Consider the following 26,652-nt stretch of genomic DNA (forward strand, 5'->3'; position numbering starts at 1 on the left):
AGCAAGCACCATTGTTTGCAGTGTCACAGCAACAGCATCTTCTACAAGAGAACTAGTACACATTTAACAATAGGGAAAATGTACACAGAGACATACTCAAATACTCAGGCTAGAAAGGAAAGTTACTTACCTTTTAATAACTAGAGTTCTTCAAGATGTGTGATCACTATAGGTACGCTTGCACTCCATGCGCCCAAGACTGGAAATTCTTTATTAGCAGTGCCCGCTAATCCATGCCTGCATCCTGTGCCTCCTCGAGCTCCGAACTGAGGGCATAAGGGGTAGCGCAGACCGACCAGATATCCAGTTCCTACTCTACCTTGAATAAAGGGAGGATCCAGGCAGAGGGGAAGAATGGCAGGTTGTGAATACCCTTACGAACGACATCTTGAAGAACTCCAGTTACTATAAGGTAAGTAACCGTACTTTCTTCTTTGAGTGCCAGTCCCTATGGGTATTTACCGTCAGTGACTCACAAGCTGTACTCACTGATGAGGAAGGACGCATGCTGAACCACAGATTGAAGCACTGTGGTGCTGAAGTATGCATCAAGTAAAGAAGCCTGGATCAAGGCACAGTGTCTGGTAAAGGTGTGCAATGAGCTCCATGTTGCCACTCTACAGATTTCCTCTAGATGTATACTTTGGAGACAAGCTACGGAGATAGTGTGTGCTCTAGTAGAGTGGAACCTTACACGCTGAGGAGAAGAGTCTTCCATCTGTTCATAAATTGGGTACAAGATCCATTTCAAAAGTCTTTGCAATTGAATTGCTTCCCTTTCATCTGCTCAGTGAATGAGATGAACAATCTCAGGGATTTTCTAAAGGGCTTAGTCCTGTACAGGTAGAAAGTCGGAGTTCCATGAATGCCCAGGGAATGTAGCTTCCGGTCCTCTCTGGAAACATGAGGTTCCTGATAAAACACTAGCACATGAACGGTCTGATTCAAGTGGAATTCAGAGGGAACCTTTGTGATGAACTTGGGAAATAACTTTAGGGTCACTTTGTACTTATGAGATATGCCGCAAGAGCTGCAAATTCCCCTACTCTCCAAGTGGAAATGACTACTTTAAGGAAGGCCACTTGCATGGTAAGATGGAGAAGTAAGCAGGAAGCCAAGAGCTCAAATGGTGAATTTGTAAATGCTAACAGCACCAGGTTGAAATCCTAACTAGGAGTTGGTGCTGACACAGGAGGGAAGGTTCTGAATAAGGACTTTCAGAAATCTCATGATTATAGGGTGTCTGAACATCGAGAAGCTATCAATAGACTGTATGAAGCCAAGCTTAGAGGCAACTATGGTGGAGCCTTGAGAAGGGTTCTACATGTGTGCAGACGGCCATGAGGCCTAGAAGAACTAGGCAGGAACAGGTTGTCATCTGGGCTTATTTGGAGTTGGTCAATGACATTCCTTATTGCAAGGAACCTATCTTGAGGTAAATTGGCTTTGGCCGTTTTCCACTCCAGGTTCGCTCCACCAAATTCTATAACCTGTGTTGGGATTAAAGTGGACTTTTCTAAGTTTACTCAAAGTCCTAAGGATTGTAGGAATCTTAGGAGGGAGTGTGCCAATGACTGGACTTCCAGGACCTAATTGGGGATTAGGTCCTGCTTTGAGCAGGGAGTTGGACTAGATGACTTCCTGAGGTCCCTTCCAACCCTATGATTCTATGAATGACCGGTAAGCAGCCAGTTGTTGAGGTAAGGTAACATCAAGGCTGCCCTGATGATGAAGGTGCGCTGCTACCATGGCAAGTGCCTTCATGAACACTCCTGGGGCCATCGAGTAAGCCGAAAGGAAGGACTCTGTATTGGTAATGTTCTAGGCTCACTGTAAAGCACAGAAATGTCCTGTGGGCTAGGTGGATGTCTATATGAAAAGAGGTATCCTTCAAACTGAAAGCTGCAAACCAGTCATCTTCGTTGAGGAAGGGGATTATTGAGACCAGAGTTGTCATCCTGAATCTCGAACAATGTATGAAGATATTTAATTATCTGAGATCTAAAAATGGGCATCCATCTGCCCTGTTGTTGGGAAATGAGAAAATATCTCAAATAGAAACCCTTCCCCTAGGACTCTATGGCTCCTAGTCAAAGAAGGAAGTCCAATGAGAGGGGATCCCTGAAGAGGGATTGGAAAGGGGGATTGGAAGAAGGGATTGACAGGAATTCTGTTGCGTAGCCCATGGAGTTAATCTCCAGGACCCATCTATCCATAGAGATACATTGACACATTGGGAGGAGGCGGAACAGGCACTCACTGAAGGGAGTAGGGGTGTCTGATTCACAGGGTGTTCTGTCTTATGGTGACCCCTATGCCATTTTGTGGGTAGTTTGTAATCCACTGATGAAAAAAGGGCTGAGAAGTGGGACTCTGCCTATTAGGAAGTTAAGAGTATTTCCTCTGGGGGGCCGGGGCATAAATCCCACAGGAATGGAGGGTAGCTGGGGAATCCTTAAGTGTGTGCAACAATTTGTTCATTTTTTCATTGAACCTTCTCCCTTGAAGGGGAGGCCTGGATTTACTTTGGAAACCCTATGGAGTGACGCCAAGAAGCCTGCCTCATGATTGGAATGGGAGGCAGGGTCAGCTGCATTGTCCAGTAATGCTTGAAGAGATGACTGGGCTATGAGTTTCCCTTCATCCAGGAGAGCTTGGAACTGAGGTCTTAGCTTGTTAGTTAACAAGTCAGGAAGCTTGTTAGTTAACTCAGAAAGTTTGGAGAAATTAATAAAATCATATTTTGAAATCAAGCCTGGTAATTTGCTATCTTGGATTGTTGATTGTCACAAGAGGAACTCTTTCCCCCCACTAAAGGTCCAGTTTTTTAGAGTCCTTATCAGAGAGGGTAGCCTGCTGCACTCAGTAATGGCCTGCACCATGAACACATTCGGTACTGGGTAGGGAAATAGATATTCCATCCCTTGAGCTGGAATAAAGTAAACTTTCTCTTTTGGAAGCTGGGTTGCAGGAGGCTGGGATGTGCCAGTCTTTGCCAGTTCCAGAACTGTTGATGGGAAGTGCCACTCTGATAGGGCCTGTAGTCTGGAGAATGTCCAGAAGTTTGTGAGTAGGGTCCTGAACTTCCTCTGGAGGAATCTGTAAAGACCCTGCCTTTCTGAGAAGTTCCTGAAACTGTTTAAAATCATCTGGCAGTGATGGTGAAGCAAGCTCCACTGCCTCATCAGGGAATGAGGAGGGAAGAACTACTGGTGGATTGGGCAATTTGTTCTTCCTCCTCATAGAGGTTCCTGAGGGGATCAAGGTTCTTCAAACAAGGCCCGCTATAAAAGGGAGAGTGCAGAGAAGGAAATGGAGGCAGAAAGGCCTGGGATAGCAAGGTGGTGACAGCCCTGCACCAGGCTGACTTTGCAAACACAGCCAAGAGACTGAAAGAGACTACAAGCCCAAAAAGAGAAGGGCTGACAGGCTTAATTGAAGGTGAGGGTCCAAGAACTGACCTGATTGAGAGCAAACTAAGGAGGGGCAGTCAGGAAAAGCTGAGACCCCTTGAGAAACCACCCCAAGAGGCTGTGAAAGAGGCCAACCTCTTCTTAGAATATTTAGATGGGGACATCCCAGGTTTTTTTAGGGTGTTTTCTCTTACTCTCATCACGCCCATGTCTATCTGAGTCTTTAGTCTTAGGCTCCAATGATCCAGGACCATGGAGCGCCAAATCTGAAGGGGCACTAACAAGTGGATCTCGCCAACGTACAGGGGGGTCAGAGTACCCTGCACTGGGCTGTGGTCACACAGAGAGCTCCATCAGATGATTCCTAGAGCAAAACTTGTGAGATTGTCATGTACAAGTAGGGAACGAATTATAAATCTCACACTTAGATGGGATATGAAACTCCCCAAGGCAATAGAGACAAGAGATGTGGGGGTCACTAACCGGGAAAACCTGGGCACTGGCCACATGGGGTTGAAAGATGGGGATCTTGGGCATAAAATAGATGCCCCAAACGGTGCCTGGGAGAAACCCCCTAAACCCCAGAATGAATGAACTAGCTAACTAAGAACAGCAACTATGTGCAAAAAAACCCCTGGAAGATGCTGGTGCAGACACTGTCGGATTTCCACCTCAGACAGAAAATGGTGGAAGGAATCATGCTACCCCCTTGAAAAGTTATTCTTCAGCTCAGCTTCTGCCTTGCTGGCCCACAAAAAAGGTCACTAGTGCCAATGGAGCCATATAGACAGGTTAAATAAAGGGAGATGTTATGCTGACAAAGCTGAGGGTACGTCTACATTTGAGCTGGGAGCCATGATTCCCAGCTCACGTAAATGTACCTGTGCTAGCTCTGCTCAAGCTATCCCCTAAAAATAGCAGTGCAGAGTGGGTGGCCGCTCAGGCTAGCTGTCCTGAGTAGATCCCACCCAACTCCCTGGTGAGTACTCAGGTGGCTAGCCCAAGCTGCCACCCATGCTGCTGTGCACATGATGCTATTTTTTGGTGTTAGCTTGAGCACAGATAGTGCGGGAATCAGACCTCCCAGCTCAAATGTAGATGTGCCCTGAGTGAGTGAGCCTGCCTGGCCGGGAGTGCATAGTGTGGAGTGGAGGGGAGCAGTCGCGGGTGAGGAAGGACCTGGATGGTGTTGTGAATGCATTGCTTTGTTAGAGGACCTGCCAATACTAGGGTCAGCTCTGTTTCAGGGGTTTAAAGACGAGATCCAGAGCCCACTGAAATCGATAGGAATCTTTCTATTGACGTCAATGGGTTTTACATCAAGCCTTTGGTGGGTTAGTATAAAAGTGGTTCTGGAGACTCGGGCTCAAATCTTAACCTTATGTCTCAAGGACCAAAGAGCATCAGCCTCTGTCAGCATCAGCAACACCCAACAGAACTGAGAAGAGGGGCTGGGAGAATCCATCACCATCACACTAGAAAAAAAAACGGAGTGCTCTGAGCCTTCACGTAGTGAAAGAGCTCAAGAGAGGCAGACGGAATCTGACTCAGGCAGCACTGCCCCAGACTCAGGAGAGAGGTGAGCAATACTACTTGTAGGTCAGAGAGGGGAAGAAATCGTCAAGCTCCTCTTTACCATACTAAAGGGGTGGAAGAAAGCAAAGTAATAAAAACATACAGTAAAATAACAGTGTAACGGGGAAATGTTTGTGTGAGAAAATAAACAGCCAAAGCTGTTTGCTGTGCGCAATGCGTTTGCAAAGCTCTATCTTCTACCTTCTTTCGTCAAATCATTTTGATCTGTTTGAAACATGAGAGCTTCAGTTAGGATGCTGCGGGCTCATGGGACAGCACTGGAGGTGGGTCCCTCCCACCACCACTTTTTCCCTCTTCACCCCAGCCAAGCACGCTAGGAAGTACTCCAGTGGTTGGATCGGTAGTGGAAGGGCTAAGTTAAGAAAAGACCAGGCATACAAAATACTATAATTTTGCAATATTCCTCGATCCTTAATTGAAGGTCTCCAATTCCACAGACTGACTGGGCACTCACAAGCATCCCTTTCTTGTTGCAGTGGGAATCCGTTCTGTTTAGAATTTTCAGTCATAGGCCCATTGGCTCTAACTGGCTCAATTTCAAAGTCAGTTCCTACAATATCTTCCAGCAATAATTTTGTTACTTCAGAATTCAAAAGAATTTAATTGCTGCAGAAATTGTCGACATATTGGGCCCTATTTATAGTTCACCCCCATACAGCTTCCTTAGTTTTAACTATATTCCTTAGTTTTAACTATATTTATACATTGGTGTAAGGGAGATGAGAATCAGGCAAATTTCTTTTGAACCAACAGTTTCTGCAGCCAATTTACTGAATGGAGCCTACATAAATACTAGAAAATAAAGAATTACCGTATATACTCGTTCATTAGCCCGTTCGTTTATAAGCTGACCCTGCAAAATGGATAGGTAAAAATAGCAAAAACTGTATATGACCCTTTCATAAGCCGACCCTATATTTCAGGGGTTGGAAAACTTTGCTCCCGGCCCGTCAGGGTAAGCCGCTGGCGGGTCGGGACGTTTTGTTTACTTGGAGCATCTGCAGGCATGGAGCTCCTCAGCTCCCGGTGGCTGCAGTTCACCGTTCCCAGCCAATGGGAACTGCGGGAAGCGGTGCGGGCCGAGGGATGTGCTGGCCGCCGCTTCCTGTCACCCCCATTGGCCTGGAGCAGCGAACCTCGGCCAGTGGAAGCCGCGATTGGCTGAACCTGCGAACACGGCAGGTAAACAAACTAGCCTGGCCCGCCAGGGTCCTTACCCTGGCAGGCCGCGGGCCAAAGGTTGCCGATCCCTGTATTAGATATTCAATTCAATGATTCCATAGAGCTTAAGATCATCAAATTTTGGTGTAGACCCGTTTATAAGCCGACCCCCACTCTTTGATGCGTCACTTTTTAACCAAAAATATTCGGCTTATGAATGAGTATATACGGTAAGTTGGCTTAATTTTATGGAATTAGCTCTTGAAGGCTACATCTTCAAAAATTTGCAGGCATGTGCATATTTTTTTTGTGATTTTCTTGTATCTCAATAATTTCCACTGGATTTTATGTTATGCACTTCTTGTATGTTTTATTATCAAACACTATAACCATGGAATAGATTCTCCAGATTCCAATGCATATTAACGTACACTTTTGCATTCACTCAAATCTATTACATAATAATTCTATATAGTTATCTGCAAAGAATATTAGCACACATTTTTGCTGAGTATTGTCAGATTTTATATATAAATTAGTTATATGGATATCACTAGCATAAATATTCCTGATTTATGAACATCCACAGTTATATTAGATAGGATTTTTTAAAATTTTGTTTCAAGACACAAGCCAAAACACCAACAGCGGTTAGGAAGAAACTACTCCTATGATCAGGTTATTCCAAAACTGCCCGCTATGGGGATTCTTGCACCTTCCTCTGAAGCATTTAATACTGTCCGCCGTCTCAAGATGAATAATGGAGAATAATAGCACATTGGTCTGATGCATTAAATCACTAGATGTAACTGTAAACAAAAATGTAAATCTGGTAATTTAAAAAGAGATGAAAAAAACATGCTAGGGTCATCCAGTCCGTCTCTCACACCTTGGGAATACTGAATTCTGCATTGCAAGCTAAACATAGATACTTTTATAAAAAGTACATCTCCTCAGAGGGGACTTATCTAATACCTTTCTGTAGGAAGTTGATCAGAAATAATAAGAAGCAGCACAATTTATCAATAATTAATCCTCTCTAATATCAGGGCTAAAGTTGTCAAAACAGTCCAAAGCAATTCTTTGCAGATTCACTGCTAGGAACCTACTTCCATTATTTTCTTCTAAGCTATTGTCAAGTCAATAATAAAGAATGACTAAAACTTGTTTATAATTAGGTCACTTTTCAGTAAAACAGCTGCTTCCAGCTGGACGATTTTCAATACAGATCTCAGTCCAGCTCTCATATTTTCTATAAACATAGTTGGAAACTTAAAATTTTACTCTTTCAGAGAATGTCCTGCTCTAGAAAGTGAACTACATTGGACAGCATTAAAGTTCTTTCTTCCCCTGAAAGCCAGTTTGATTTTTCAGACTCTGGACCTGTATTTTGTTAATTATATATTGCAAAAAGAAAAGTATCATCCTGTTGAGCTATCCCGAGGAAAATGAGAGTAGCTTTCTTTTAATTATTTGTGTTAATGGTTATCACAACAATAGTAAGTAAATATTTTCTAAGGGCTGAATGTACAGTTAAATTAACACATACCAGCCATTGCTGAGGTATCTCTGGTAGAGGCATCTGAGGTGGGGCAGGCAAACTAGGCAAACTATTGGAAACTTCTTGTTTCTGTACACGTTCTTTTATTTCAAAACCTGCAGGAAAGAAATGCATGACATATAAGACAGTAAACCAAAGTATTAAGATGGGACACTGCTCCACTATATCTATTTACTATTCACATAATCTGTTAATTCTCCATTTCAAAGAACTTCTGAAACATTTTTACCTGCACGTTTGTTTTTAGAATCCAAAAATTTAGCAACAAAGGTTGTATTCATCCACCTTCATAAATGGCAGAGGGTAGAGACCAACACAAGCTCCCAGAACGTGGATATCTAGAACACAACTTTCCCTCTTGGCCTCATTCCCATTCTCCGGATCATAATTGATTTCCAAAGCCACACCGATGAATATCTTAGTGACTTAAAACACAACTTAATAGGATCAATGCTATAATTTAAGCTTCTAATTAAACAAAACAAACTCATGCTCACCCACCTAACTGTATCTGAGAAAGCCAATCCAGTCTGCTGAATACCAGATACGGAAAACTATTCAGGAAATAGTTCTAGATTAGTGTGAAAAAAATCAGAATTTAAGGGACCTACATCAGTGGTTCTCAACCAGGGGTACATTGACTCATCTAGATATTTGCATAGTTTTACAACATGCTACATAAAAAGCACTAACAAAGTCAGTACAAACTAAAATTTCACATGACTTGTTTACACTGCTCTATATATTACACACTGAAATGTAAGTACAATATTTATATTCCAATCAATTTATTTTATAATCATATGGTAAAAATGAGAAAGTAAGCAATTTTTCAGTAATAGTGTGCCGTGACACTTTTGTATTTTTATGTCTGATTTTGTAAGCAAGTAGTTTTTAAGCGCTGTGATACTTGGGGATATTCAAGACAAATCAGACTCCTGAAAAGGGTACAGTAGTCTGGAAAGGTTGAGAGCCACTGATCTAAATAGCCAGAGTTTGAACAATTTACTAGACACCTAATAGCTAAAGGGTCCCCTGCTGTTTGCAAGAGGAAGATATAGAAAATGGGGATGTCAACAAAAATGATTAGGGGGCTAGAGCACATGATTTATGAGGAGAGGCTGAGGGAACTGGGATTATTTAGTCTGCAGAAGAGAAGAATAAGAACATAACACAAGAACATAATGAGGGAGGATTTGATAGCAGCCTTCAACTACCTGAAAGGGGGCTCCAAAAAGGATGGGTCTAGACTGTTCTCAGTGGTAGCAGATGACAGAACAAGGAGTAATGGTCTCGAGTTGCAGTGGGGGAGGTTTAGGTTGGATATTAGGAAAAACTTTTTCACTAAGAGGGTGGTGAAGCACTGGAATGGGTTATCTAGGGAGGTGGTGGAATCTCCTTCCTTAGAGGTTTTTAAAGTCAGGCTTGACAAAGCCCTGGCTGGGATGATTTAGTTGGGGATTGGTCCTGCTTTGAGCAGGGGTTGGACTAGATAACTTCCAGAGGTCCCTTCCAACCCTGATATTCTATGATTCTATGTGCCAGTGGAGAAGAGGGTGAACTCAGCCATCATTTACTAGGCTAGAAAGCGTCAACAAAATAAACTATTTGAACAGAGTGACACAAAAGTTCTGTCCTCCAAATATTTTCTTCTTTTGCATAAACTCGCAATTTTTGTTATGAGGAACAATGGTTTCCAAAAGGTCTAACAACAGAGTTTCATTAGTGCAACTGCCTCTGGAAAAAACAGAGAAGAGAACTTGTAAGTGGAAGGGAGGTTAAGTGTAAAAGCTGTGCCCTCCTACCAGCCACTCCTGCCTGTCAGTCATCAAGGAAGAAGAACAGTTCAGTAAACTAATTTGAATCCCACTCACATTCTCTTAATGGGACTGTAGTATAGTTTATCAAAAAAAAATCAGCTTGGGAGACTAGGGTTCATTTCTTCAACATTCTGGCATAAATTCAATCAATGGAGCTGCATCCTGCTTACCCCAGGGCTGAATTTAGCTCTGAGTGTTTTGTTTAGCTTTTACATACATATTTGAACATCTTTGTCTGACGCCATACAACTCCCAAAAGTGTAATCAATGATTAAATGCTTCTTGTCATAACGCTGTAGTCCTAGTAGGTGTGAAGTAATAGATGGAAAAACCAATGCTGATAAAACAGACTATGACTCGGGGCCAGAGATAATTCTTTCTTCCTGAAAATCAAGTTTAGAGATATTTCTTAAAAAACGTTCAATTTTTTTAACTTTCAGTTGTGCCTCTTCATGTCAGACAAATCCATCTTTAGAATTTTACCCATTTGCTTATTTTTTCTTTGCTTTCTTTTGCTGTATTGGATTGATAATTAGAAAGTTTTCTGGGACAAAAGATCAAAATTAATTCTGCTGAATAAATAAATTCATTTTTTCCTCACATTTTTATTACTTCGTTTGCTAACAGCCAAAGCTGTATGTGTTAAATAAGGACTTGCCTCAATAACCTATCTTGCATTTCCTTATGCAGTGAAGTCAGAATGATGTTTGTGGTACCAGTCATTTCTATGGAAACAGACTATGCTGTCAATCACACAATTATAAATTCATTGCAGGCTCTAGCAACAGAATAAACTTGAATTTTGGACGACAAACCCCTGGTTTTCCCACAAAACAAGGTGAAGCAAAATGGGCTTGACCGAGATTTAGTTTAGCGTTTTAGTTTGTTCAAACCTGAAACTCGAAAGGGAATTTCAAGAAGCAGGAGGAAGATACATATAAATGAAGGCCAAAAGGTGATATCTGCATGTAACCCTATGACATGTATCATTAGACCAGTGACACTCAGACCTCAGTGGTTACTCAGGCCTCAAGAGCCAAATTAGTGATAAACATTACCCAAAAGAGCCAGAATGGTGTGAATTCATTGTTTCATTTACTATTTATAATATATATGTTATTCTCACTGCAAAATGACTCACCAAGTATTATTATTTTGTCATCTACAATTGGTTAATAACAGTAAAAGCATCCTGATTGGTTAATAATTAAATCACACAGTGTTTTAATATCATGTGCTGCAAAGAGCCAGAGGAGACACATTAAAGAGCCACTTGCAGCTTGGGAGCCTCAATCTGAGTATCACTAACTAACTCATACTCGTTAAATGCAGTGCTTAATTTGTAATGAAAGAGGTGTTGGAGCTTAAGCAATTATTGTTTGTTTTACTTTCGTAACTGACACAGCAAGCCTAAAGGTGCCAGAACTATGAACTGCCAAGCCTAGAGGTGCCAGGGATCAGCTCTGGCAAGCCCTGGCACAAATTAAGCACTGGTTAAATGTAGTCTTCATGTCACACCACTGAAGTCAATGTTCGACGGTGCTACAATGCACATGCTGATGAAAGATTCATAAAAGATTCCCTTAACGAATAACTTAGGTACAAGATAGTTATGGTTTAAAGTGTTTCAAAGAAATCCTACTAACACCCCCTGCCACATGACACTTTCTTCACAATGTTTTACAGAATTAAAAACCCGAATCATTAAAAAATTCTGGAAATGAACAGTTAAAGGATGCAGCCAATTCCCACTTACACAGAATCTTCGATTACCATTCCCATGACCCTTAATTTGGCTCACTGTTTTCTTCAATGATGGGAATATGCTGTTGGGTATATACCAGGGATTGGCAACCTTTGGCACGGGGCCCGCCAGGGTAAGCACCCTGGTGGGCCGGGTCAGTTTCTTTACCTGCTGCATCTACAGGTTTGGCCGATCGCGGCTCCCACTGGCTGCGGTTCACTGCTCCAGGCCACTGGGGGCTGCGGGAAGCGGCGCGGGCTGAGAGATGTGCTGGGCGCTGCTTTCCGCCGCCCCCATTGGCCTGGAATGGCGAACTGCAGCCAGTGGGAGCCGCGATCGGCCAAACCTGCGGACGTGGCAGGTAAAGAAACCAGCCCGGCCCCCCCAGGGTATTTACCCTGGCGGGCCGCGTGCCAAAGGTTGCCAATCCTGGTATATACAATTGTATACCTGTGTAGCGAAGATTTTGAAATCAGTATAGTCCCAGGGCACTCTATACCACAGTTCCATAAATTCTCTCATAGTGTTGTGTGGGCGGAGTAAAAGGATATTTTAAATGACCAGAAATAATAATATTGCTCAGTTTGGTTATATGGTATTGTATGTTTATGTATTCTTTTATTGTATGCAACATAAAGAAAGATCAAAACTGTGCAAGGAGATGGGAGTACTTAATGTTATATCACATAACAGACATCAAAAGAAACTTGCTTTACTTTATAAAGGCACTCAGTGTTCAATAAAGCTTAGTTTAGTCTTTTTCACAAATTAACAATATTTAATATAATAATTATAAATTCTAGATAACAAATTTTCCCTCATATCCATCTGACCTTCATTATAAACCTGAATACCAAATACTAATATTTTCAACTACAGATTGATTCACTTGAATTTATTGCGTGCGTGTGAGAGAGAGAGAGAGAGAGAGAGTGTTCATATAAGCTCTTTTTGGTGATGATCTAGGGTGCTGTTTTAAGTCAGTTAAGGTAAGTTAGGACTTCACTTTGTCATATCTATCACATGGGCCCTGTTGGTATAAAGCTTTTTGCCCACTGAACACCACAACCATAGGCAATGTTCTGTACTTTTAAATCATAGCTAGAAAGTTGGTCCTATGGAGTGAATCAATCTATAATAAAGATTGATTCACAGGTTCAATTACCAGTGTGGAATGTATGGAATGGTGGGTCTATGTTCAAAATCTTTGATTGTAATGGCACTTCGAAAAACAACACAGAGGTAAGTGTGACAATCACACTTTGTATTCAGATGTTTTCTTGCCACTGATTATCCTAACAGCAATTTTAAGATCTCAAGATGCACTTGGGAGTGTTTTGCAGTGAACAAGTTTGTACAGTCGAGATAGGAGATTAACTGGGTAAGGCCATATCATCTTAAAGTTTCTTCTAATCAGTTCTTTTGTAGTTTCTCCTATAGTAACAGCATCTAGACATTTTTAACTTGTAAAGAACATATAGGAATCTGGAAAATAGTAGGTACATTTTATTCAGAAGCATTCAACATTCAGTAGCATTGAAAAATCCACTAACTGTCTATAGTCTTTGATCTTCCTTCTTTTAAAAATATTGTGTCTTTATATTTTGGGGGAAAACCTGATAACCCACATATCCAGCAAGTCAGTGAGAAGGTACCTGATGCCTTTTTTCTATATTTGCAGAGTGGTTTCTATAACAAGATGTTGTCCAATTTCCTGTTTGAAGAGGACTACGGTTACGTGAACTAGGATGCTTTCAGACTGCATCTGCAACATCCACAAGGAGGAGTTACAGAGCAGCACTTTGTTGTGCACTGTTATTCACATCCCCATAGTCTGAACTTCGGGCCAGTGTAGACAAGCCCAAAGTCTTATTTGAGGCACTGAATGGAGGTTTGTATTTCGCAGAGACAAAGCAAAGTGCCACCCACGAAGAGAGCAAATTTAAGTTCATTATCGTAATTCCCTGAATCTCTGGGGAACCTGTCAGCTATTGCAAGTAGTTCAAGAATGAGAGGAAACAAGAGGAGGTGACAAAGAACACTCTTGACCTGTGCCACTCTTTAAAGAGAGGGTCCTTCAGAAGCCATTCAAATAAAGAAAGGTATATGCAGAACCACAGCTCAGTTTGAGACAGAGGTTATAAATTCATTTTTAAAACTGTAGTTCTCCAGTACTACAAAAAGATAGTCCCAAAGAACCTTAACCAACATCTTTTCTGCATCTAATGCTAGAAGGCCATTTTTATTCATTTCTTTAATACGATGAATAATGTTTTGCCTTAAATATTATAAATTGTGGCTTTCCCTGGAATGAAGCCAGGTAGTTGGTTTCCTAAGCATTTTGCTAATACTTTATTGTCCAGACTGGTTAGTTATACTGGCCAGTATGATCTACAGTCTTCTAGATTTTTATCTTTTTTCAGGGGTATGGTTATACTGGCTTCCAGACAAGAATTAGGCTATTTTCTTTATTCAAGGGAGTGACTGCACATTTGAAATATTCAAGGCACCAGAAGCTTCTGTAAAGATTTATAGACCTTGTGCTGACAGTGTCCAGCCCAGGACATCCGACATTTGGAAAGTCCTTTGTAGCATTCCTAAGTTCAACTGCTGGTATCTCACTTCAAGTTTGACTTTTTTAGTTTAGCAATCTGCAGGATATTTTGGGGTTTTCCAAAATTGTATGTTGTAAAAACGTTCCTGAAGATGGAAAAAGTTTTATTTTTTTGTAGCACTTAAAATGTGTCTGTTATCTCTTTTTGATCAGTTGCTTTATTTTTCTTCTATTCCGTTTGCAAGTATAACAATTGGAACAATAGTTGAATGACATATTTTGAAAGCTTACAAATGTGCATTTTTACCTATATTGTGCAACAACTGACATATGTAGGTTCCTTTACAGTGAGAAATGAAATATGCGGGGGAGGGCTAGCTCAGTGATTTGAGCATTAGCCTGCTAAACCCACGGTTCTGAGTTCAATCTTTGAGGGGGCCACTTAGGGATCCAGGGCAAAATCAGTACTTGGTCCTGCTAGTAAAGGCAGGGGACTGGACTTGATGACCTTTCAAGGTCCCTTCCAGTTCTAGGAGATAGGATATCTTTATTTATGTGTCACATTTTCACTATATTCAGCAATTTAAAAAAGCTCCTCATCAACTTATTACTTTGATTCATGAATATAAGTTTTTACAAATATCAAAGGGCAAAGTTAAAGTCATGAGGTACTTTAAATAGAATAGGGTGACACAAAAGTGGGGAAATTATTGGAGAACACTAACTCTACAAATTCTTCTCTCCTCCCGCCCCCTCACCCCAAAAAAACTTCCCAGAGAACAGAATTTCCCTGGGGTGAGAGGGCCATGTGATGTTGAAACCTCGTGAATGGGGAGGGTCTCAGAGCCCAGGCTCCAGCCTGACCATCTACACTGCTATTTTTAGCCCCACAAGCCCAAGTCAGTTGACCCAGACTCTTGAGACTTGCTGTTGCAGATCGTTTCTTGCTGTGTAGACATACCCTGAAATCTCACAGAGACTGGCTTCTTTTGTGGAAGTTAAGGAGGAAGGGGTTTGGAGAGAAAACAAAATTATCATTGTAATGGTGAGCTACAGAGCAACTGTCAATACTCCATAATATAACACTATTTTCAGTCAATACCACCAATTGCAAGTGCATCCACAATTTAAATAAATTAAGTGCTTAATTCACAGATCAGAAAAACACTGTGGTTGGCAGATTATTTCCAGTACAATAAATTACTTTGCAGCTAGATTGTGTTAACATTCATATGGTGGAAGATAGGTGTAGTAGCCTAATTCCAAGCCCTTTGTTACACTTAACAATAAAATGTAACAAAGGAAAGCACTCAGCAAGCTTACATTTATTTTTTGCCTGTTTGCATGTCTTTTTGCTTTGTTTCAATTTGGCTTCCGGGGGAAAGAGAAAAACTTTGAGCATAAACTAATTCTTCCCATTCTGCAAGGAACAAAATAAATCTCCGACACTGACCTTTTGATGACTGTATCCTCAGGAGAATGTTAGTTATTACTGCTTTTTTCTCCCTGACAGTGGATGTTAGATATTCATGGTCCAAAAGTTCAAGAAACAGACGCAATTCAACTATTAATTCTTCCATGGCTGGAAAAAAAAGAACAACCAAGATTTTACTTTTCTAAACATGTAAACTTGATTTAGACAGGCCACTGAATTCTCTTATTTAAAGAGATTCCTTGTCAATTTTATTTTAACCTGTACTCTTCCCCTCATTCCTCCCCCAAAACCCACGCATACACTAAAGATATGTCTACACTACACAGACTATACAAACACAGCTGTATCATCATAGCTATGCCAGCATTACTGCTTAGTATACATGTGGTCCACACTGATGGAAGGGGATTTTCCATCAGTGCACGAGCACCACCTTCACGAGTGACAGTAGCTATACTGACAGAAGCATTCTTCCTTTGACATAGCTGCATCTACACTGTCGACCCTTCTGCATGTCAACCTAACTTTCAATGTAGACCAGGCCTAAAGCTAGCTGGGAACATATTGCATTAATTAGGCAAACTACAAAAACTAGCCACAGTGTCACCCATCCCACCACTAATCTCTGGTGAACCACCTTGATCACCCTCCCTCATAAATGTTACAACGGAACCTGGCTGGATTTTTTTAAACATTTTTTTCTTTTTAGTGTCATTTAAAATGGAAACGGTTGTGACAAAAATTTCTAAATGCATGGACATTTTCAAAAATTTTCATTTTTGAATTTCTGGGAAAATCTCCGCCCACCCCTACCCCCTTAAACATTCCATCCCTTGTTTCTGGTGAAAAAACACAAAGGACGGGATTAAAAACAAACAAACAAACTGGAATGTGATTTTTTTCCCTAAAAATTTTTAAAAGAATTTTGTCAAATATGAAAAATATTAAAAATTAATGAAAAAGTCTCAGCACCCACATATTTAATGAAATATTCCTCCCTCCTTTATTTTATCAGCTCTAGTTAGAACATGTACAAATATAAAGTGGATCGAGATACTCAGCCTCCAAACTAAGCAGCTCCACACTCAGAGATGAGGAGGCTCACAGGTCCAAAGGTTCACAGGGTGGTGGTTTTTCCACATAGACCCCATGTATGGGTCTACATAGATAGCAAGGCCAGTCCCCGGGACCACATCACTTGTCCCTGCTGTCTATGCCCAAGTGCTAGCCTAGAGTGTTGACTATGATATAGAATTATTCTACTTAACGGCCAGGGGGCAAATTTGTCACGTGCACATGGGAAACATGTAGTGTCAGCTATAGGTTGTCTTAACTCAGGAAGTTCCTTCGAGAGGAAATGTAGCTGAATTCCAAACCTATAGACGATGGAACTCCCTGTGCCTGTATCCTATAGATAACTAACTACTTAGTTTGCAAAATAACAAGGGAGGGGGACAAGTAAATGAATAATAAGGGGTCATAAGAGGGGCAGATACATATAGCTTGCTAATTATGTATGGTAATGATGGCAAATTTTGGCCAATCATAGAGCGATAGATTATCATAAGCAACTGCATATAATGCTTTGGTGTAAGTGTTTTCTTTGTTCTTGCTGATTTATGAGCTTGAACCCAATTGCAATTGAAATAAACGGATCGCCCCTCCCGGGGCTCCTTGCTTGACTATCTGTGTCCGTCTCTCCTTATTCCTCAGCTGGAACGGACAGAAATTTCTATGACAACTATGACATAGTAGGCTAATTCTCCAGGCATCATCATCTTAGCAAAGAACTCTCCTCTGAGGGTGCCTAATAAGCTAGGAACAAGGTGACGCTACAGAGGCTTCTGGAGTTTGCAGGGATGCAGTCATACAAACACTATGTGATAAATGAAGTAGTAACAGTCAGGGCCGGCTTCAGCTTTTCTGCCGCCCCAAGCAACAAAGCAAAAAAAAAAAAAAAAAAAAAAAAAGATAAAGCCGATCGGCACCAATTCGGCGGCGGGTCCTTCGCTCCCTCTCTTCCTCTTCAGTGGCAGCTCTAAGACCTTTCCATTGGCCGCCCCAAGAACCTGCTTCCTTCGCTGGTGCTTGGAGCCAGCCCTGGTAACAGTAAGAAGCAGCGTTTGGAAGGGCTACATGTTGTGGCTGAGAAAAGTCTTTCTTATTATTAGCAAAACCCCAATGTGCTAGTCCAAATACCAAAGAACTGTATATTTCTCAAAAATGAGCAAAGACAAAGACACATGGTCTTAAGGACTATTTGTATGGCTATCAGATATACAAGGATATAAGACTTTTGAGAAAAGCATTTTTAATGTGCTGGACTCTGTTTGGATTTAAAACAAAATACATACACAAAAAATTACCGGTATTCTTTATTTTACCCCTGGAAAGAATGAAGCAGAAATCAATTTCCTTACCTACTTCTCCTTCCTTGCCTTCCCTCCCATCATATCCACACATGTTTGTTTTCTAACACAGTATTTCCATAAAGCCAGTTCCTACAGCGCAGTAAAATAAGTGACTAATCTGTTCATATGACCACCAATGTGCATATCATAGCTTGCTGAACAGAGGACATTGGTACTTCACTTGCGAATGTTTGAACACTTTATCTTTAGAAATGGCCACCTTTTTTCAACATAGGCCTTCTCTGAGCTCATTTTTAATTCTGTCATATTAACAGCTTTGAACTGTTTTATTCATTAAATGACATATTTCCATAGTCTATGACTAAATTATTCAATACCAATAATATAACAAAATTCTTAAGATACGACATTTAACGCAAGAGTGAAGTATTACCATGAAACAACTGTGAGCTGGAAGAGCATTCTGGCTAATAGTCTCTAACTGAGAAATGCCCACCACCCCGCTGTATCTGGTCTCACCACAGGCTCTCCTATACCTTATCTCTAGCACTGCTTCAGTCAGGATTTTTTTTTAACTGCAATAATGTTGACCAAGCTCTTGTGTATAATTGTGACCATGTGTTTTACAGTATGCTGTGGTCCCATTCCTGCCCCTACTGAATTCAAGTTATACCGTTGACTTCAATGCAAACAGGATCAGGAGTCTACGGCATAGCTGATACACTGCAGACAGACTGAGGGAGAAAACATGTCGGTTCATCTAAGCCCAGAAGCTAAAATAATAGGAAATACATCCATAATTCTGGCTTGTGAAGCAAGTATACAGAGAAAGAGCTTTATGCAGCCACAAAGCTTTTCTGTTTATTCTCTCCTCACCACACTCAAATCAGTGCTCAGACAAATAGTTCTGAAACAGCAGTGAGCTAGAGGCACAGACTGTATAATGACACAGAAATCAATCATGAACAAATTAAGTTAAGATTACATTTTTGCAAATTCCCCTTCAGAAAGACACTATTAATCTGCTTAAAGACACTTATCTGCCCCAGCCAAATTTTCTATTGCCTGGCATGTTTTTCTACTTTAGCTGAGTTGTACAGCTACTTTTAAGTTAATTGTGCATTCTTTCAAGATGTATATTCCACCGTGGTTTTTAGAAAGTCTCTTAAAAGGGGTAGCAAAAAAAATATCTGCCCAAGCCCCTTCAAAAATCAGCTTATGACAAGAACCTAAAAAGGATGGTTTATTTCGTTCTTGGTAAACTTACTACTTGCTATTAGCTTGCTATTATTTTACATGTCTGTTTCAAGACAACTACATCATTTCCAGTTCCATGCATATTATGTAGTCATTTGCACCTTTGAAAAGTGTGTGTAAAATGCTACCAAGTCAGAATGGTACAAATTACATTTTTCCCAACTTAAAATTTAAAAGTGTGCAGAGGAAATCTTTAAAACATTCTTTTAATGTTATATATTTTCTGTATCATGTGACTTTCCAACTGTAGGCTATCCCAAACAGTGCTCCAGGAAATCACAGCTGGTCTGCAAGTTTTGCAGTAATATGAAGGTGCTCCAAATGTTGGGATCAGAAATAAGAACTCAGAAGAGGGATCAATGATTGTGTGAAACGTTTAATATTTCAGTTAATAATATGACTTTATAAAATTCTGCAAACCCTCACATGACAAATGGTACATTAAAATCCAATCCCTCAGCACCATTATAAGAACTAAGTAGTATTAGCTCCTTTCTAGAGGGAGGATAGCCTTAGTGGCCTGTAACATGAAGTTATCTAGGTTCTATTCCTGGCTCTGCCACAGACTTCCTGTATGACATTGGGCAAGCCACTTAGTGTGTGCATGCCTCCGTTCATCTTTGTAACAGAGGGGGTATTGTGAGTATAAAATCATTAAATTTTTAAGGTGCTCAGATACTAAGGTGAGGAGTGTCATAGAAAAGATTATAACTACATTTTAAAAATGGATAAACAGAGGGGCAGAGAGGATAAGTGACTTGTTCAAGTAACCTGTTTCATGCCATGTGTTACAAGAATTCTAAGCTAAGTTTCTAAAAATAACGCAAACTTTCCTCCATTCCTTTAAACCAGTGGTTCTCAAACTGGGGATCAGGACCCCTCAGGGGGTCGCAAGGTTATTACATGGGGGGTCGCAAGCTGTCAGCCTCCACCCCAAACCCCGTTTTGCCTCCAGCATTTATAATGGTGATAAATATATTAAAATGTGTTTTTAATTTATAAGGGGGGTCACACTCAGAGGCTTGCTATGTGAAAGGGGTCACCAGTACTGAGAACCACTGTTTTACACTTTAAAGTGAATTGTACTGATTTTTAGAGCTGTCGATTAATCGCAGTTAACTCACGCGATAAACTCAAAAAACTTAATCACAATTAATCGCAGTTTTAATCGCATTGTTAAACAATAGAATACCAATTGAAATGTATTAAAGATTTATTTTTGATTACAAATATTTGCACATTAAAAATGATAAAAGAAATAGTATTTTTCAACTCACCTCATATAAGTACGGTAGTGCAATCTCTTTATCAAGAAAGTGCAATTTACAAATGTAGTTTTTTTTGTTACATAACTGCACTCAAAAACAAAACAATGTAAAACGTTAGCACCTACAAATCCACTCAGTCCTACTTCTTGTTCAATCAGTCGTTATGACAAACAAGTTTGTTTACATTTATGGGAGATAATGTTGCCCGCTTCTTATTTATGTCACCTGAAAGTGAGAACAGGTGTTCGCATGGCACTTTTGTAGCCAGCATTGCAAGGTATTTATGTAGCAGATATGCTGAACATTCGTATGCCCTTTCATGCTTCAGCCACCATTCCAGAGGACATGCTTCCATGCTGGTGATGCTGGTTAAAAAAATAATGCATTAATTAAATTTTGACTGAACTCCTTGGGGGAGAATAGTATGTCTCCTGCTCTGTTTTACACGCATTCTGCAATGTATTTCATACTACAGTAACTCCCCACTTAACATTGTAGTGATGTTCCTGAAAAATGCGACTTTAAGCGAAACGATGTTAAGCGAATCCAATTTCCCCATAAGAATTAATGTAAATGGGGGAGTTAAGTTCCAGGGAATATTTTTTTTGCCAGACAAAAGGCATTATATACATTTTAAAGAATTTTAAACAAGCAATTTAATACAGGTATAAGTTTTAAACAATTTTAAAGAAACAGTTTAATACTACAATCATCATTGCTGAGTATGAAGCAATGGGAGGTGCCCCCGCCTTACCCCACACAGGCACAGCCCACTGGCACTGCAGACAATGAGGCAGGCAAGGAGGCTGAAGGTGCCGTAGGAGAAACACTTTGTGCAGCAGCAGCTTCCCCTACTCTGCAAGCACCAGGACGGCGGGCTCAACCCTTGGCCTGCCCACTCCACCCCTTCCCCCAAGTCCCCACCCTTAACCCGCCTCTTCTCCCACCCCACCTCCTCTCCCTTTACTCCGCATGCCACATTCTTGCTCCTCCATCTCTCCCCTGCCTCCTGCCCATGGCAATCAGCTGGTTTGCAGTGTTCAGGAGGCAGGGGGAGCCTCCCCACTCCCTCCTGAACACCACAAACCAGCTGATTGCCGCGGGTAGGAGATGGGGGGAGCAGGGGGAAGGCTCTGATCTGCGGGGTCCGCCGGCAGGCGGGAGGTGCTGGAGGGGGGTGTAGGGGAGCTGATGGGGGGCTGCCAGCTGAGGACAAAGCAGGCAGTCACCAAATGATGTTGTAGCGGAGCATTGCACAACTTCAAACGAGCATGTTCTGTAATGGAGCAGGGACGTAAGTTCGAAACAACGCTAAGCGAGAGGACATTAAGTGGGGAGTTACTGTATAGCAGTTTCGGATGATGACCTAGCACATGCTCATTTTAAGAACACTTTCACTGCAGATTTGACAAAACGCAAAGAAGGTACCAATGTGAGATTTCTAAAAAAGCTATAGCACTCGACCCAAGGCTTAAGAATCTGAAGTGCCTTCCAAAATGTGAAAGGGACAAGGTGTGGAACATGCTTTCAGAAGTCTTAAAAGAGCAAACACTCTGATGCGGAAACTACAGAACCTGAAGCACCAAAAAAAGAAAATTAACCGTCTGATTGTGGCATCTAACTCAGATTATGAAAATGAACATGTGTCAGTCCCCACTGCTTTAATTCGTTATCGAGCAGAACCAGTCATCAGCATGGATGCATGTCCCCTGGAATGGTGGCCAAAGCATGAAGGGACATATGAATCTTTAGCGTATCTTGTGACGCCGGCTACAACAGTGCCATGCAAACACCTGTTCTCACTTTCAGGTGACATTATAAACAAGATGTGGGCAGCATTATCGCCTGCTAATGTAAACATAACTGAGTGACTGGCTGAACAGGAAGTAGTACTAAGTGGATTTGTATGCTCTAAAGTTTTACATTGTTCTATTTTTGAATGCAGTTATTTTTTGTACATAATTCTACATTTATAAGTTCAACTTCCATGATAAAGAGATTGCACTACAGTACTTGTATTGGTGAATTGAAAAATACTATTTCTTTTGTTTTTTTACAATGCAAATATTTGTAATAAAATATAAAGTGAGCAGTGTATTTGTATTCGGTGTTGTAACTGAAATCAATATATTTGAAAATGTAGAAAACATCCACAAATATTTAAATAAACAGTATTCTATTATCGTTTAACAGCACAATTAATCGTGTGACTAATTGTGATTAGTTTTTTAATTGTGTGATTAATCGCAATTAATTTTTAACCGCTTGACAGCCCTACTCATTTTACAATAAATAATACAAAAAGCTGTATAAGATTTAAAAAGCAACAACAGAATAATTTGCTAGATTTTAAAAATCGTTATAAATATTTCAAACACAACGTTTCAGAAATTTCTTCTCTTACTGTCCTGCCAGGGTTAGGGTCTGTGTTTCTTCTGCGGGAGCTGATGGCATCACAAATACTTAAGTAAATGTATGGAATGCAGCTGCCTACTCTCCTTTAAATTAGTGCAATGCCATCAAATCTTGAAGAAGAAACTCCATGTTTATTGAGTAGAGAATGGATGTCTCATCAATTAGACTGATAGGTCCCTAATGTGCTTTTGCACTTGCCATGCACATATCAAAAATAATGACATCTCAGAAGGGTTTCCAGCTTTGGCATTCAACGTTTTTGACTTTTTCAAATGACAGCACATAAAACCTACACTCACAAGCCAGAAAAGGAAGACAGTAAGGTAAAAATCATCAGGGAAAGACAATTACCTAGTGCTGCAATTTTTGTTCCAAACCAAAACTAAAATCGACTGGAACTGAAACAAAATAACGATGCAGTTATTCCAGATCTACACATTTATGGGCACTATTCTATAAACATTTTAAAAAAAAGTATTTGAAGTTTTTATTGCAAATTGATTTTAAAATTCCTAGGAACGGTGCCATATAGTGTACATGGTCTCCCGAGTTTTCTTAAACCAGAAGCAAAAGACAAGAATGAGCTCATTACAAGAATGTTCAGATTGTTTTTGTTCATTCAGAGTGTAGCTGTCAATGGGAGCGAAGGAACAAATAAAGCTTGCAGAAAACTGGTCTGGTGGTTTTAAAAAGGTTATGGATGTTTAATAATAGCCAGATTAAATTTATATTTATTTTTCACGCTAGAAAAGGTTAGCAACAGTAGGCTGGCTCAAAATTTGTGTCCTCTCAAACTACTGAGCTATTTCAAAAGCTCATTATCTCAGACTCTGGATTGTTTAATTTTAAATTTTTAGATTTAACTTTCCAAACTGATTTTACTCAAATGTGGTTGACTTTGTACGCCTGATTGAAGACTATGTGTTGTAATTTAGTGCACATCTACCAATGTGATATATGCCATCATGTGCCAGCAATGCCCCTCTGCCATGTACATTGGCCAAACCGGACAGTCTCTACGCAAAAGAATTAATGGACACAAATCTGACATCAGGAATCAAAATACTCAAAAACCAGTGGGAGAACACTTTAACCTGTCTGGTCATTCAGTGACAGACCTGCGGGTGGCTATATTACAACAGAAAAACTTCAAAAACAGACTCCAAAGAGAGACTGCAGAGCTAGAATTGATATGCAAACTAGACACAATCAACTCCGGTTTGAATAAGGACTGGGAATGGCTGAGCCATTACAAACATTGACTCTATCTCCCCTTGTAAGTACTCTCACACTTATTATCAAACTGTCTGTACTGGGCTAGCTTGATTATCACTTAAAAAGTTTTTTTTCTCTTAATTAATTGGCCTCTCAGAGTTGGTAAGACAACTCCCACCTGTTTATGCTCTCTGTATGTGTGTATATATATCTCCTCAATATATGTTCCATTCTATATGCATCCGAAGAAGTGGGCTGTAGTCCACGAAAGCTTATGCTCTAATAAATTTGTTAGTCTCTAAGGTGCCACAAGTACTCCTGTTCTTCTTTTTGATTTAGTAGAGAGACTTCAGCACCTTTTAAATAGGCTGCTAATGTCATCTCTTTCTCTAAATTGTGTAAATAATGGAGGTGGAATAAATGAAAGAGGAGGTTGCTTCCTCCTAAGCATAGCCTAAAAGACTTAAGAATGTTCCTAATGGTTCGTCTATATTGCAATAAAAAACCCGAGTCATAGCCGTAGCTGGCCCTGGTCAGTTGATTCAGGCTTGTAAGGGTCTAGCTCTGGGGAAAAATTGCAGTGTAGATGTTCCAGTTCAGGGTGAGTGTAGTGAATGTTGTACTTACTAAGTAAGCAGATTCTCTGGGTCCAAACCCTGAATTTTCACAGGGGCCAGAGGACAAAAGATGGAAAAAAGGTATTAGTTCTATGGGATGGTGATGTTTATTATTATTTGTTTTATGGTAGCACTAAAAGGCTCTAAGCGAGATTGTGACTCCACTTTACAAACACATAATAAGAGACAGTCCATGCCCCAAAAGCTTACAATCTAAATATACAAGATGGATACTGGGGAGGGGAAGGAAAGGAAGTATTATTGTCCCCATATTGTAGATTGGGCATGTAGGCACAAAGATGACATGATTTGCCCAAGGTTACACAGGGATGTATGGGGTGAAAGGGAAAGGTAGTACCATTGAGTGATTTGAACTGCCGCATTCTTTGAGTGGTTCTTTTCCTCTCTGATCCTCACGGCACACCCAGCCCTCACTTGTGGCTCCAAGTAGCTGTAAGTATGCAACAGCAGTCACATCCCGGTAAACCGCTTGGCAGGTGGACTAAAGCAGGTGAGGGTAACCGGCAGTGTGGAACCTGACAGTGATTTAGGGATTGCCTTCCCAAACATACGAAGACTGCTCTGATAGCCAAGGTGGAAGAAACCGTATATTGGTCCAACGGCTTGAAAAGCAGTGCAACAATGCATTGTGAAAGGCCCGACAGGGCATGATAGAAATCATGGCTATCCAGTGCAGCTAAAGAAGCCTTCAGTTGGGACAGCCTTTGTGCCACTGGGCCAAACTTCAGCAGCCGAGAGAATTGGATTATCCCAGTGCAACAACTCTCCCCCAATTTTAATCAACCTCTCACACACATCATTCATGCACATCTCCATAAAAAGAGATAGCATGAAAACGTCATATTCAAACCAATGGACTACGCCAGAATACAGGAATTCTGGATGAGCCTGGAAATTAACCCAAATCTTTTGAGTCTTGTTCCAATGCCTTAATCAAAAGACAATCCCTTACTATAGAAGGAAGAATAATTGCAGATATACACAGTAGATCTACAGCTCATGGGTGTGGAATGAAGGTCTGGAACCAGTGTCTGTCCATGTCTGTCAGTGACCATCACACCTGTTGCGGGAGCTGTCAGGAAGGAAGGTGTTGTAGGACACAGTTTCTCCACCATCAGAGGAGAGTGGAAGGGAGCTGAATGTAACCAGGATGCTGTTAACTTTATCATGGACTCCACAAAGACTGGTTTGACAGCAATTTGTTCCTCTGGACCCTATGGGCATCCCACACAGTTACAGCTTGATAAGAGGCAGCTGCTTTCCCAACCACTCCATTATAGCTTCCCAATTCATTGACTACTTGAACACTGGCCTTTTACAAAGCAGGAGCTAGGGAAGGAGTAAGGAAACAGCAACAAGGAGGAGATCTAACTCCTGCCTCATTTACCTATGACACTATCACCATCCTCCATGTCATCAACCAGCTTAGGGGTATGAGGTCTGATGTGCACCCATTTATTACAGCTAATGGCAGTAGCGACTCTAATACACAAACCTCACAAACCTGCCAGAGTGCAGAAGCAGAAACCACCCACCGGGGGTCCTCTAATTCCTTCCTCATGGAGGGCCCTCTAATGTCATAAGATAAAGTAAGAAAGGAAGCAAACCATAAGTAAAGGATGAAGCCTTAAGGATGAAGGACTTCAGTATCTGGAAAATTGGTTGAAACTATAGTAAAGAACAGAATTATCTAACACACAGATGAACATGATATGTTGGAGAAAAGAGTCAACACAGCTTTTGTAAAGGGAAATCATGCCTCACCAAGATATTAGAATTCTTTGAGGGGGTCAACTAGCATGTGAACAAGTGTGAACCAGTTAACACAGTGTACTTGGAATTTCAGAAAGCCTTTGACAAGATCCTTTACCCAACCTATTAAGCAAAAAGAACAGGAGTACTTGTGGCATCTTAGGCCTGGTCTACACTACGGGTTTAGGTCGACTTTAGCAGCGTTAAACCGAATTAAGCCTGGACACGTCCACACAACGAAGCCCTTTCTTTCGACTTAAAGGGTCCTTTAAACCGGTTTCTTTACACCACCTCCGACGAGGGGATTAGCGATAAAACCGGCCTTTGAGGGTCGGAATTGGGGTAGTGTGGACGGAATTCGACGTTATTGGCCTCCGGGAGCTATCCCACAGTGCTTCATTGTGACCGCTCTGGACAGCACTCTCAACTAAGATGCACTGACCAGGTAGAC

At 40.9% G+C, this 26,652-nt stretch overlaps 1 protein-coding gene across 1 annotated transcript in view; it reads right to left on the reverse strand.

Moving 5' to 3' along the window:
• Positions 1-26,652, reverse strand: part of AFAP1 (actin filament associated protein 1) — a 175,715-nt gene that overhangs the window by 81,766 nt on the left and 67,297 nt on the right. Inside the window, 2 exon segments of the mRNA XM_034771556.1 lie at positions 7,720-7,826; positions 15,303-15,431. Of these exon segments, the coding sequence (XP_034627447.1) occupies positions 7,720-7,826; positions 15,303-15,431 (236 nt within the window).

The sequence above is a fragment of the Trachemys scripta genome, chromosome 5, assembly GCF_013100865.1.
Source record: "Trachemys scripta elegans isolate TJP31775 chromosome 5, CAS_Tse_1.0, whole genome shotgun sequence".
In the NCBI taxonomy this organism is placed as follows: domain Eukaryota; kingdom Metazoa; phylum Chordata; order Testudines; family Emydidae; genus Trachemys; species Trachemys scripta.